The 14,961-nt window shown below is 42.1% G+C and overlaps 1 protein-coding gene across 6 annotated transcripts in view; it reads left to right on the forward strand.

Annotated features, from left to right (window-relative positions):
- PRUNE2 (prune homolog 2 with BCH domain) overlaps positions 1–14,961 on the forward strand; it is a 258,870-nt gene that overhangs the window by 204,790 nt on the left and 39,119 nt on the right. For all 6 annotated transcript variants that reach the window (XM_073878052.1, XM_073878054.1, XM_073878056.1 and 3 more), the window contains exon 10: positions 14,796–14,875. In XM_073878052.1, the coding sequence (XP_073734153.1) occupies positions 14,796–14,875 (80 nt within the window). The remainder of the gene's footprint in view (positions 1–14,795; positions 14,876–14,961) is intronic.

The following is a 14,961-nucleotide window of genomic DNA, read 5'->3' on the forward strand; positions in this document are numbered from 1 at the left end:
CTCGATACTCTCTAGGTCCATCCATGTTGTCGCAAGTGGCAAGATGTCATTCTTTTTTTATGGCTGAGTAATACTTCATTGATATATATGAAGGTCCCACTTTTCAAAAGGTCAGAGCCAGGACTCAAACGCAGGCTGTCTGCCTTAGCTGCCAATATGGAAGAAGAATAACTATGACAGAGTAGTTGAGGCTGCATCTGCTAGGCTCTTGGTAGATGCAGTCCAAGATGTGTGGAGAGGCCTACCTATCCAGGATGATATGTGGGCCTCAGAGCTGTGCTTCTGAAATTTTGTTCTGTGTGAACAGGCTGAGAGAGAGAGAGAGAGTTAAAAAGAAAAGGAAAGGAAAGGAAAAGAAAGGTTCCTTGGTTTACCTTTGTGAGGTAAACAAAATCAAACAGATTCATTTTCTGTAGGATAGCTCAGAATCTATGACAGGTTCACGTGCATTATAAAGTCTCAAAAGGAGGATATAATATATGGTGTTTCCCAAACTTACGTGGCACAAAGCCCTTTTGCATAGATCTGTGGAATCTCTCCTGCGGGCACAGGCTTTGGGAAGCAGTGGCTTAAAAAAGTGACAGGAACCGCCCCTTCTGTGTCTCTTTCACCACCGGGACCGTTTGGAACGCTCGGGTACAGTTCCTTCCTGTGTGTCCATTTCAGTGTGTGTCCTTATCGGTCACAGGCCTGAGGTCGTGGGGAGCTGACTGCGGGAGCGGATTCCAGAAATCTGCCCCTATCTTGCCACAGCCTGCTTCTCGGGGTCACTGGGGTCTGAGAGGTGACTCAGTTGTAATTCACAGCCAGTGACGGGGTGGGAATGAAAAGATAAAGGAACTTTATGCTGGAAGAAAGCAAGGAAACATTGAACCATCAGGAAGGAAATCCAGAAAATAAAAATAGGTTGGTGTTACGAAAGGTACAGAACACTGGAACATCCATCAGGTATTTATTCAACAAGTGCTCCCTGGGTACAGTCTGCCCGGCAGTGCTCTTGCCCCCCTGAGATTTTATGGGGAGCATAGTACCAGCTGACAACCCATCCAGAAGGAAATGTCTCTGTTCTCTGCCTCAGTTTCTTCATTTGAGAACCAGAAACAACAGTGACTTAGAGGGTTGCTACCCAAAACCAATGTTAATGTCAAAAGCATAAAGACTTGGGTGCCTGGGTGGCCCAGCCGGTTAAGCCTCTGCCTTCGGCTCAGGTCGTGATTCCGGGGTCCTGGGATCGAGCCCCGCATTGGGCTCCCTGCTCGGCGGGGACTCTGCTTCTCCCTCTACCCTTCCCCCCTGCTCGTGATTTCTCTCTCAAATAAATAAATAAATAAAATCTTAAAAAAAAAAAACCACAAAACCCCCACAAAAATATAAAGACTTGTGGAGGCAGAGAGATGCAACGTGGAATCAAGTTTTTTTCTTTTTCTTTAAGGAAAAGAACGTAAATGAAATAGTGACATTTTCAGAACCCCAAATAGAAAAAAAAAATTTATCTTTTAAGGAAACAAAATGCAAGACTAAAACACAAAAAGCAATAAAACTAGGGAAATAAACAAAGCAAGAGTCAAAGGAGCCAACGTGAAAAGACGAGGGTAGAGGTCAGATACCATAAAACAGGGGTAGAATTAAGTAAATGTGAAATGACCTACTGCAAAGATGAATCAGCACTTCCCGTGACAAGCAAGCAGCGTGTCTCTGTCTTATTTATTTTCATACCCCCACTGCTTGCACAGATCAGACCTTTGGAAGGACTTGTGAGGATAAATGAATATGATAGACATGTGACCATGGGAGGCCGATTGGAGGCTGGTCTTCTCGGCCTTTCTTCCGCGATGCTGACATTCCATGTTTTTGTTTATGCCTGCTGCTTTCTACACTTTATTTTGGAAAACATTAAGATCCCTGGTAATATGGCGGTGGGATGTGAGAGCGTAACAGTGCTACCGATTAACAGCTGAATTACTCCTTACTGAGCACTTACGTTTTCTAATGTTAACGTGACTTTGCCCAAGAGAAGATTTCTAGAAACTGTTATAGCATCTAATTATATTTAGATTACCTCTTTATTTTAAAATGTGGCACATGCTGGTGTTTTTAAAAACGAAAACAACACAGAAAAGCCCCTTTCTCCCTGTACCTACTCCATTTGGGTAGCTGCTATTAATATAGTATATTTCTGTTCCTTCTAGATATTATCTATCCCCCAAAACATGTATAAATGTTTATAACTTTATATAAATGCTATCATTCTAAACATACCATGTTGTGATTTGATTTATTTTTTAAATATATCTGAGGTCCCATTCCATGTCAATAAGTTTAGAAAATTTTTTTTACATTGATACGCCATAACGAATTTCATGCTATATGCAATCACTCTTCTATTAATGGGCATTTAGATTAGCCCTTGTATATATTTAAAAAAAATAAATTAAGTAGAAATTTCCTTTAGCCGGTGAATGGGCAACTTGGACCCAAGGCTAAGGGCACAATGGTGCGAAGTACCCCATATCACAAAGAAAGAGATGGCAAGATGCTCTCAACAGCGGGTTGGATGCTTCCCCCAAGGCCTCTTAAAAAGTGACCCACTTTTGCCAAGCTCAGCCATCACCCCAGCCTATATGAGCAGAAGATTGGGGAGGAGAAAGAGTGGGGGAATTTTCAAAAGTCACCATTGGTTAGGAATAGTGGGGTGAGTCCCTTTCTGCCCCTCCAAAGCCAAGTGAGGGTTGCTGCAAGAGAGTCATGGCTGGAGATTCAGAAAACCTTCCACAAGGGAGATTGTCTTCTTACACCCAGTTGGACGTCTACATAGGCAGTGGACTTGGGTGTGTGCCCTGAGGAAGGTGGCAGGGGTGACCTGCATTGTCACAGCATGGTGGGGTAGGGTGATACAGGTATCCTGTGTGTGGACTGATAGTAGTGCACTTGAGTCATTTTGTAGCACCCCACCTGTTATGGGCTTAATTGCTACCAAAAAAATTCAAATGTTGAAGTCCTAATCTCTAATATTTGGAGATGGGGGTCTTTAAAGAGGTGATTAAATTGAAATGAGATCATTAAGGGTGGGACCCTAATCTGATATGATCTATGTCCTTATAAGAAGAGATTGGGGGGTGCCGGGGTGGTTCAGTCGGTTAAGCGTCTGACTCTTGATTTCAGCTCAGGTCATGATCTCAGTGTCATGGGATGGGGAGTCCCGCGTCGGGCTCAGCACTCAGCATGGAGTCTGCTTGTCCCTCTCCCTGTGCCCCTCCCCCTATACACTTGTGCACTTGCATACGCTCTCATAAATAAATAAATAAATAAATAAATAAATAATAAAATCTTAAAAAAAGAAGAAGGTTAGGATTCACACATAAAGGTGAAGACCATGTGAAGATACAGGGAGAAAATGGCCACCTCCAAGCCAAAGAGAGAGCCCTCAGAAGAAACCAACCCGGCTAACCCTTTGCTCTTGGACTTCTAGTTTCCAGAATTGTGGGACATTGTGCTGTTTAATGCACCCAGCCTGTGGTCTTTGTGATGGCAGCCTCCCCAGCAGACTAATACGCCAGCCAAGGTGAGACGACCCCAGCCAGAGACAGTGCCAGGAGCTGAGGACAGAGTGAAGACATGAAGTCAAGCAAGGTCTCCGGTACCAGAGGAGAAGGCAGTGGGGAGATCCCGTGGGCCCTCAAGGAGCTCATCAAGAGAGCAGAGGCTGGGGGTTTAGAGAGAACCAACTGCCTCCCAGAATCCTGTCTGGGGAAGGAAGTCGAAGTAGGACAGCCCAGGCTCTCCCAGTGCCCACCGCATGCACCCATCCACCCAGCCCCTTCTCTGGGCCTAAAACATCCGAGTAGGAGGAGGGAGGGAAGAGCCCTCCCTATCCCGAGTTCCCTGAGACTTAGCTTTGGCCAGTACCACTAGGAGAGTGAAAGACATAAGATTTTAAGATGAGAAATTAGCAGTTCTAAACTGAATTGGGTTTTAATGACCAAAAGTGACGAGATAACATGAAGTGGGGAAGGCAGATGAAAACAGTACAGTTGGGATAGCAGTAATTAGGGAAAATTTCAACTAGTTCCTATTTATAGCACCATCAAATTCATACTACTCAAAAAAACCTTTTTTTTATTACAGTAAACATCTTTTTACATATATCATGGTGTACATCTGTGAATATTCTGCTCAGTGTATTCTTATCATTGGAATAGCTGGTCAAAAGCTATCTACATTTAACATTTTGATAAATAAAGCCCCAAACTATATGTCATCTTAAACTCTTTATACTCACACAACCATATCTGGGGGTGCCACTTGCACAAAACATTAAAGTTTCACAATTTTAAATATATATATATATATATCTAACTTTGAGAAATGAAATTTTATTCAAGTTGTTTTCGCAGGACTCAGCAAACTGTCACCTCCAGGTCCAGCCCAGTCTGCCACCTATTTTGGTACCTAAAGTTTTATTGGAAAGCAGCCACACCCCTACATTTACATATTCATTATGGCTGCTTTTGTGCTCAGACAGAGTTGAGTAGTTGCCACAGAGACTGTACGGGCTGCAAAGCCTAACATGTTTAGTGTCTGGCCCTTTAGAGAAAAACTTGGCTGAGCCCAGCTCTAGAGAAGTCAGACTTCCAATCCTCTACCACACCCTGTGGATCAGCAAATTTAATTGCTTGAGCAGCAGTTGGAAGAGTATCTCTGTAGGCTCCTATTCATATTTCTGGTGCCAGAGCCTGTAGGCTCTTAAACGTCTGAGGGGAAGGAAATAAAACTAAGTCAGTGCACCCATTGCATCGCCCTGTCGGGGGAGAGGAAGCCTTGTGAGCCTATTTCCTTGGATAGGGGGTAGGGCAGGGAGGCACCCTCAGCTTCATCTCCACAAAGGATAAATACAGGTGGTGCAGAGCTGGTGAGGTGGGGGGTGGGCAGGGTTGTAGGGGCCCGGGCCCAGAGTGCCATTACTTGGCCATCTGCAGAAGCCATTGCCCCTTGCACTCGAGACTGGCTTCAATTCTGAAGACCAACAGTTGTCCACTTCTCCTCCCTGCCCTTTAGAAGAACCTCGTCCTGGCTTAGCCATGCCCACCCTCGGTTGCTCCCAGTATCAGGGAGGAGCTTTATATTGCTGAGGTAACTTGTGTTAGAGCAACTGCTTCTTTGTAATATCATTTCTCTAAGAGTCAGCTAACATTTCTAAATTCTGTTTTGAAGAAAGCTGACCTGGTTAACAAAAGTGATTTGTTGGTAGGGCATTTTGATCATGGAGTTCCGATATGTAGTGAGACACTGTGAGAAGCATTTTACCAGAAGAGCGGGGCATCTTCACATCTAAATAAGGCATTTATTCGAGTTATTTCTTCATCTCCACCGCATGCTAGGCTCAGTGCTGAGCACCACATGAAGCTTTGTGTGCCTGTGTGGAGGGAGGGATAGGAGTGGGGAGGCCGTCAGGGTGGGGGAGTAGACCAGTTAAGAATAGGTGATTGTAAAAATAGGAAAAATAGCCAATTTCAAGTGAGCACAGGGTACTTTATAACCTGACCCAACTGTATGGGCTGGGGGAGAGATCAATGGCCGAGATGTCCAAGCTGAGTTGTAGAAGACAAGCAAGATTAGCAGAGCCAAGCAGGGTGTGGGCAAGAGGAGAGGAAGCTCTAGGTTGGCATGGGGAGGGAGGGGAAGAGCAGGAAGGCCTCATGACCCTTGCCTTCAGGCAGTGGGGAACGCTGAAGGGATTCAAACAAGAAGGTTAGATTGAGAAGGATATTCAGTTCACTGCTTTGTAGGGTGTAGGGAGTAAAAAATCAGAAGGAGAAAAAGGGAAACGTTCCTGCAAGGAAGGAACGGACGTGAGCATCTACACTCGTGTAAGTGGCATGGGTGAGAATGGACAGGAGAGGTGGGGCAACTCTACGGGACTGGATGGTCAACTGGATTGGGAAAAAATGGTTTAAAAAGAAGGGGAAGTAAGAATGAGTGCTAGTTTGGACGTTTGGGTGCTCAGGTAATAGGTAGAGACATTCACTGGGGTTTGGAACGTGGTAACTAGCTATTGCTCAATAACATATCTCAAACTTCAGCAACGTAAAACAACAAACATTATTCTCTAACAGTTTCTGTGTGTCAGAAATCCAAGAATGGATCAGCTAGGTGGTTCTGATTCAGGGTCTCTTAGGAAGTGGCTTTCAAGACACCGGCTAGGGCTGCAGTCATTCGAAGGTTTGATGGGGGCCGGAGGAGCTTTTTCCAAGGTGAGTCACTCACCACTCACACCTTGGCAGGCCACCTCAGTTCCTTCCTGGATTTGTCCTGGAAGCCTCAGTTCCCCACCACATGGAGCTCTCCACAGGGCTGCTTGAGTGTCCTTCCAACATGGCAGCAAGCCTCTCCCAGTGCGTGACCCAAGAAAGAGCAAAGAGGAAGCCATGGTGCTTTTTAGGACCCTACTCTTAGAAGTCACACACCGTCACTTCTACTTTATTCTGTTCTTTAGAAGCAGGTCGCTAAGCTCAACCTAAACTTAAGGGAAGGGGAATTGGGCTTCAACTTTCTCAAGGAGTGTCAAAGAATTTCTGGACCTTTTTTTAAAACCACCACAGAGAATATAGGATGTAGCGGATCTGTGTAGAGGAGATGCTGAATACAGTTTTGTACATGTTGAGTTTAAGATGCCTGTGAGTAATTCAAGCTGTGGACCATAAATTCACTTCATAAATAATTGTATGCCCATCCCCAGTGGGAGAATATGCCACTTAATATAATCTTCTCAACAACACACAAAGGACTGATAGGTATTAAGGTTTAGAAAACGCAGGAAGAGTGTATGGCATATACCCCACAAGAAGGAGGTAGAATTCTCCATGCATCTCTATTCCCAGCCAATGATTTAAATATTATCTGAAAGGCAAATGATTGAAATGATATTATGACCTCCTCCTATTCCTACTCAGTGTTCCTCAAACTTTAGTGGCCATAAAATTTAGTGTAAAGGATTTTATACACAAAGGATTTTAACCACATATATTATAATTTAGGGAACAATTCAAGAACTTATCCAAGGGTCATTTGGACTACAAGTAATCTTTGCTACCTGCAGAGTTTTAGAATCTGACCCTGGGTAAGGAGACAGCATTGTGTTCCGCTCCTCTGAGAAGCTGAGAACAGATGACATGGTGTGTGGGTTTCTGCAAAATCCCTAGAGAGGTCGGTCTCTGGGCAAATGCCCAGTGCTTCTCTCCCTTACTTTGTCATCTACTTTCCCTTTCATCACCCCTTTCTTATCTGCCCTGGATGGCTGGCTTCTAGGGGCTACAGTGCTTATCTGTTCTAGGGCAAGGAAGCCCAGCTGAGCAGCTCATTGTTGCCAAGAGGTTCATTTTGTGGGCTCAAACCCAGTTTCCTGTTGTGGGACCTAAGCTCCCATCCTTTCCTTGGGATCAGCTTGATTAAGCGGAGTGTGAAGCCCAGTGCAGCCTCTGGCTTGCTTCCCACGGGAATAATTCGGTAAGCGCCCGAGGGTTCACAGAGTGGCAAATACTCTTACCTTAAATTGTGCAGCCTACTTTATCAGACAAGAATCCTGAAATGGCAGTCCTCCAACTGTCGGGCTTCAACAGGCTAATTTATGTACTTCACAAAGGAAGGCAGGCACCTCATGAAAAGTTTTGTTTGGTTTTTCTTTCTTCTTTTTATCGCTGTTTCTAGAAAAAGTAACTTTTTCAGTCCAGTAGATCTTACCTGACTAGAAGGAAGCCAGGAGAATTTTAGGAACTCTGATGTAAAGAAACTGTCCCTGTATATAATCATTTTTCCTAAATATATCAGCATAACCATCCGATATTTTTCTAAAGAACAATTAATGCCTTAACCCGCTACCTTACCTCTTTAAAGCTGTATTTCTTAGTGGCCCATCTTGTCAGAATGATTCTTCTCCAGAAGGCTTGCTGCCTACTTCTAGGTGTACATGCCTGTCGGGAAACATTACCATCTAGAAATGCTGGATGCATGTGTGCCAAGTCTTGGTTCGCTACTCGTTTCCTTTTGAAAAGCACCTGATTTCAGGCCAGGCTAATCCTACAACAACAATGAAATCCTTCCAGATTCAGAAATACTGGAAAGATGTAAAATGTAGAATGTGCTTACTTTTGTACCTGGTCTAAGAAGGCACATTTAATTATGTCCAAGAGTTTTGCATTTGTGGTTCTTCACTAGGTGGTGTCTTGACTGCCATGGTACTGCATGCTAGCTGCTTTAGGAAGAAGCACAAGTACCAGAAACACAAAATCAGCTAATGCACATGTGATCCATTTTCAGATTGGAGAATCCGTTTATGTCACTGTTCCCCCACTTACTGGTGTTCGTGATCATGAGAGGTGGTATGCAGATTCAGTACAAACAGCACTGAATCACAGAAGAGCATGGTTCTTTTTCTGACTTCTTTGGGTTGAGTTGAACTCAGCAAATTCAGTCCACTTTATTTTCTAATATCTGAATTCAAAGCTGTTTATTTTCCTTTAGGATTTTCTCTAGCTGCCTTCACAAATTTTGATTCATAGAGCTTTATTGTCAGTTGCTTACAAATGTGTTTCTCAGTTTCCAAATTGTCTCTCATGATTGGTTTCTAGATGTACGTCCCTAAAGTCAGAGATTATGGTACATGTGATACTGACTTCCGGTATTTTATGAGACATTCTATATAGTCAGTTTTTGTAAGTTTGAAAAATATGGTGTACTTTTACTGAGTGCAGATCCATCCATTAGATCAAGCTATATTATTACATTGTTCAGATGTATATCTTTATGCATTTTTTCAGATTGATTTATAAATTCTTGAGAAGTATATTTAAATTTTCCTTCATGAAATTAATTTTTTCTTATAATTTATGTTCAACTTTTATTTTTGGGCTATGTCATTGAAAGCATGTAGACTCTGGATTATTACATCTTCTGAAGAGTTTTCCCTTTTATCATGAAATAATAACTTTCTTAAGGCTTAAGAAAGCTTTTCTGCCTAAAATCTATCTCGTTTGATATTAATATTGTGATGCTTGCCTTCCTGTGGTTAATATTTTTCTGACTTTTTTATACCACTTTATTGTCAACACTTCTGCATTATTATTTTTAGATGTTCCTTTTTAAAGCAACATGGCTACTCAGGGTAAGTGCCACTACCAGCTATGACAACCCCAAATCTCAGTGCTTCTGCACAACAAATGTTTAAAAATTATTCTTTAATCATTAGAATTTCTTTCATACTGTTCCTTTTTGGAGGGGGGTGGGTACTTGTATTGCTGATTCTTCCGTCTGCTGCATCTGATGGCAATCCCCCATGGTGTTTTTTCCCTAGTGTAGTTTGTGGTTTGGGTTTTTGGTTTTTTGGTGTGAGCTCATCTTTCAGAGGGTTTTTTCTTTCTCCTAAGTGAATCTCCAGTGAATCCTAGATTGTAAAAGTAACACTATCAAGTGGCTTCACATTTGATACTTCTGGAACCCTAGGGCTCTAGGCCTTCAATGGTCCTAGAGGAATTTTAATTTGAATCTCCTGACTTGGGTTCCCCACATCATTCAGGTGATATAAATTAAAACAGGCTTGGCATACAAGTAGCGTCTCTAATTCTCATAGGTTGCTCTTCATATTCTGCCCAAGATTCCAGGCAGACTTACTTTCCAAGGCCAGAGACTAGAGTTTCTTTTCATCCCCTTTTCATTAAGGGGGCAGTCCTTTAAGGTCTACTGCCTTCTTTAGAAGTTCTGGTCTAGGCTTTTCTTCCAGCACCTGGAGGTCACTTCTCCTGTGGAGCCCTAACTCCTGTGTCCAGTCCAAAATCCTGTGGACTCCTTTTTCATCAGCTTTCTGGAGTAACACTGTTTCTGGCACCTGGGGACTTCCTTTGGTTTCTTTCAAGTTTGGAAATATATTAATTACTTTTTAGGTGCTTTATCTTACACAGCATTTTTTCTTTGTATTTATAATGATACATGACATTACACTTTGCCAGACACTTTCTCATTTTTTTTTTTTTTTTTTTTTTTTAGCAAAGAGAGAAAGTCTCAGAGTCAGAGCCCGGGTGTTTCCTCCTTGAATTTAATAGCATTGTTTTATTTTCATTATATTTAATTTATGTGACTATTTTAGGCGAGTGATTTTAAGTCTCCATATATACAAGTGATGCAAATCTTCCTTTCACAGTAAGTTTACTTAACTAAAATCAGTCAAAGAAAAACATTAAGTAAATTAACAGGTTCTAGATGGAAAAACCATAAAGATGGTATATAATTACTCAAGTTTATAAAACACTTGAAAGCGTTTGATGTCTTTCTGAGCTTTTGTTCTTGTTTTTTTGAAGTGTTCTTTCATGCTTTAGTAACCCGGACAAGATGTGTACCATCAATATGAGCCTCGGTTGAGAATGTGGGAAATGGGTTTCCTAAATTAGGGCAGAGTATGAATCAGATATTCCCTTCAAAACAAATAATAAAGGCCAGCTGTACCAGTCAGAATGGGCTGGATTAGGATGTGGTGACAGGGAAACTCAACATCTTAGGGGCAAAACACAATAAAAGTTCCTCTCTTCTTTACATATTCAGTGAGCTTCAAGTAGGGCCTTCTTCTCCTCAGAGCCACTTGGCTGTGACCTGACAGTGTCCAACTCACCCACCTCGACGGTGAGTAGCCCATGGCACCCTCATTCTTGCTCATACCTAATTCTTTGGCCCTACACCTGCCACTTCCACTCTCATTTCATCTGTCAAAGCAAATCACCTGACCACCCTAATTTCAAAGGAGAGCAGGAAAATACAATTTTACCATGTGCCCAGAAGGCTAAGAGCCAGAACTCTTTGATAAAGAGCAATAAGGATTATAAACCATCCAGCAAACAAACAGTTCTGGATCCATCCTCTAGATGGAGACATGGAGCTGAGAATCTGTTTGGGAGGTCAGCCATAGAAGAATCGGATTTGTATTTTACAGTCCCCTCAGCCTCTTCGGTAGCTCCGTTCTGTATACAGAAAACCCCAAATTAAATAGTGGTTATGGATGGATGAGGTAAAATATTTATCTTCACTCTGGACTGATTTGTTACCTAATAGATCTCGAGAGTCTTACATTATTTATCTTAAAACTCCATCTTGCTCAATTGCCAACAACTCTGGTTGGCTGTGTCATTTCTATAAATATTTATGGACCCAAAGCATGAATGTGGTTGAAGTATTTACAATGAACACAACTGAGTTTTTTTCAGGTTTGCCTCTGGGCTATTTTGGTTCAGCTTTCCTTCTCTGTCCCGGTGGGTTTCCTAAAATGTCCCTATGGCCTTCTGTAATATCCATAGTTTGTGAGAGTCCCTCTTCTCTGGTCACCCCTGACCACAACCTTCAGCTTTCCCTTCTCCCATGCATGCCAACACTGGCTTTCCAGCACCTTCTTAACAGGGTCTCTGCTCTGTGTTGCAAAAAAGTAATGAGAGAAAAGGGCTCTATTCACTAAAATCAGTGAGTTCAAGGGCACTTATGGGCTCTCTGGAGATCTATGCCGTACTGAAATTTTCTTTTACCTGGGCTTATACCCAACTTGTAGTAACCTTCATTATGTTTTGTCCAACCATGACACATACTTCAATTAAATCCCTAATCCTGATACTATGTCTAAAATGAGGTAATGTAATGCCTTAAACTTAGTCAATGCTGTATAATTTATGGAGTACTCACATGTATTATATTTATTCTCCACAGTCACTGTGATATCAGGTGTTTATTATCTCCATTTAAAATCACAAATGTGGTTGGATAATTTTCTCAGAGTTAATCAGAGTTTGTCAGTACTAACATAGAATATAACCCAGAACTATAGCCTCATATCTAGGACTCATTCAATTATTTTATGATGTTGCCCATAACTTACAAACAGTAACAAAACCTACAAATCTTTTTTTTTTAATTGAAGTATAGTTGACACACAATGTTACATTAGTTTCAGGTGTACAGAATAGTGATTCTATATGTTATGCTGTGTTCACCACAAGTGTGGCTGTCATCTGTCCCCGTACAATGCTGTTACAATCCCATATATTCCCTATGCTGTGCCTTTCATTCCCGTGACTTACTCTTTCTATCACTGGAAGACTGTGTCTCCCACTCCCCTTCACTCATTTTGCCCATCCCCCAACTCCCTGCCCTCTGACAACCACCACTTTGTTCTCTGTATTTGTGGGTCTGTTTCTGCTTTTTGTTTGTCTTGTTTGTTTGTTTGTTTATTTTTAACATTCCACATATAAATGAAATCATATTTGTCCTTCATTGGCTGATTTCACTAAGCATAAGACCCTCTACGTCCATCCGTGTTGTCACATAAAAGCTACAAAAAATTGAGAGTGATACTATCTCTTTATTTTAAAGCTCTCATATTTATTTTTGAGCCAAGGCTAGCACCCTTATGTGCTCTGTGAAGTAGGTGCAGCTAAGATGTCTTTTTTTTTTTTTTAAGGTTGACTTGTAGAGGACTAGAGGAAATAATGTACATGTGCCGTTAGGTGATTTCAAGCTCAGTAATTCAACTCAACACGTGTTTATTGGGCATTGACCTTTACCAGGTGCTGGAGACAAAATAGTAGAGACAGTCATGGTTCCTGTCCTCATGAGGCTTCAAGGCTACAGCAGGCAGTTAGAATAGATGACAAAAAGAACTACAGTGATAATGGATAACTTTTCTTTTTTCCTTTTAGTGTTAGTTTTAGGCATCACACATTCTCCCTCTTTTATTGGTGTGGAAACTGAGACACAGAAAGATTAGACAACTTGCCATAGGACACACAGTGAGTGAGAGAACTAAGATTGGAACCCAGCTGCTCTTACATAGCAATCTGCAACTTTCTAGGTACTGCAGGGTGTATGCCAAGGAGAATACACACAGATTACTTCACATGACAAAGAATCATTGTAAAAAAATCTGAAAAGCTGCAGCATCTTGGAAAACCATCCTTCTGGGTCCCAGGACTTTCAAACCTGGGACCTAGCACAGGTCTTCTCTTTACTCACCACCCCACCTGTATTGCTGGATAATTTGGTTTGCTGCCACCTAGTATGGTGTCTCTGTTTGACACCGCTTCTCTTGTTCCTGCCCGTATATTATTGTCTTTGACTAACACACCAACCTCTTGCTCACTGTCTTTCTGCCAGGGTGCAGCATTCATTTTATTTTATTTTATTTATTTATTTATTTTAAGATTTTATTTATTTATTTGAGAGAAAGAGAATGAGAGAGAGAGAGCACGAGAGGGAAGAGGGTCAGAGGGAGAAGCCGACTTCCCGCCGAGCAGGGAGCCCGACGTGGGACTCGATCCCGGCGACTCCAGGATCATGGCCTGAGCCGAAGGCAGTCGCCCAACCAACAGAGCCACCCAGGCGCCCGTGCAGCATTCATTTTAGGGAACACACAGGATAGAGACCTCAGCAAGCATATGGAGAAAGGAACTGCCGGAGATTGTGTTTTTGGGCTCTTTGGGGTTGATGGGTAACAACACGGGCATTCGGTTCTCTCAGGGAGCAGCACCGAGTGATCGGTGATAGTCACTAGTTTAACCCCATCGTCCCATTTCCACAAGAATGAGGCTCGTCTGTTCTGTTCCTCTATTATCCTCAGCACAGAGTAGGTGCTCACTACCTAGCTGTCGAATAAATGAAGCACTACGTCTCACTAGAGACGAAGCATTTTTTTTTTTTCATCATAGTGCTTTGCTGACAGTAAGGGCTTTGACTTGGATCCTGGAGCTTGATCATCCAGGTAAGCAAATTCCAAATATGGTAGACCCAGATTCAAGTGGAGAAAAGTGTCAATAACCAGGAGGGAGAGATTAAATTTAGAACACTAACACAAAGGTTTATCAGGCTTACATTTAGATTAGTGCCTACATCACAAGGACTCACCCTAGATGAGTGAAGTTACATGGAAGGCATCAAGAAGAAAAATATGTTCTCATGATGAATGGGGATGTACTAAACAAGGAACAGGAGGTAGAAATAGGTCAAGGGGAATTGGCAGTGATCAGTGGTCAGCTTCCTATGAGAACATACACATTTGTCACAGTTTTCTCCAGTATTTTCCTATTCCCCTACAGTCCTGGGCTCAATACCGTTTAGAAAGAAGAGATGGTATCTCGTGACCAGAAGTGTCTTCACCAACATATAATTCACCACAAATCTTTACATAGTCAAAGAAGGATAGGAAATAACATCAGTTGGTGCCTTCTTAGGAATGTTAGGCGCTTTATATTTATTGCTTAATTTTTCAGCAACTCAACAAGGTAGATGGTATATCTCTGTTTTACTGATGAAGAGAGACCAGAGTCTGCTTTCCTCTGTTGACAGCAGTTTTATATGCTCAAATTTACACAGAGGAAGAGATATATACGAAGTCAGGTCTGTCTTTACTCCAAAGCACGTGTGTTTCCTCTCTTGTTGAAAAAGTATTATTAAATGCCCACCGTAAGTATATTTTATTAGTTATTTGCTTTTCCTGTTTCTGATTCTTCCCTTCGTGTGTGCTTACTTGTGTGAGCTAGTAGGAGAAATGACTTGCTCTGTACACAGAGTAAGATGGGTACCCATGGTTCTCATTCACAGTAACTGCAGAAAGTCTTTATTCTAAACGGGGCCACTTAACGATGGCTTCAGTGTACATACTTGGGTTTATTCCAAGCGAGTTGAAAATGTTATCCTGGAATCTCTGAGTTGCCTTTTCAGAGAAAATTAAATCCTACACAATTTTTTACACTCTCTGCATTTTTTTTTTTTTCCAGACTGCCGTCAGAGGATGTAGGCATGGACATCCCCTTTGAGGAGGGAATGCCAAGCCCCAGTGCTGCAGACATGAGGCCTGGTGAGAGGAGCATTTGTTCATTTCCTTCAGCGCTAGTCTGTATCCAGACCTTGTCATTATTCAGTGAGAGAACCATTTCCTATGCA

This window comes from Callorhinus ursinus, unplaced genomic scaffold, assembly GCF_003265705.2.
Source record: "Callorhinus ursinus isolate GAN/ISIS: 27379988/994484 unplaced genomic scaffold, GSC_fseal_2.0 scaffold28, whole genome shotgun sequence".
Lineage (NCBI taxonomy): Eukaryota > Metazoa > Chordata > Mammalia > Carnivora > Otariidae > Callorhinus > Callorhinus ursinus.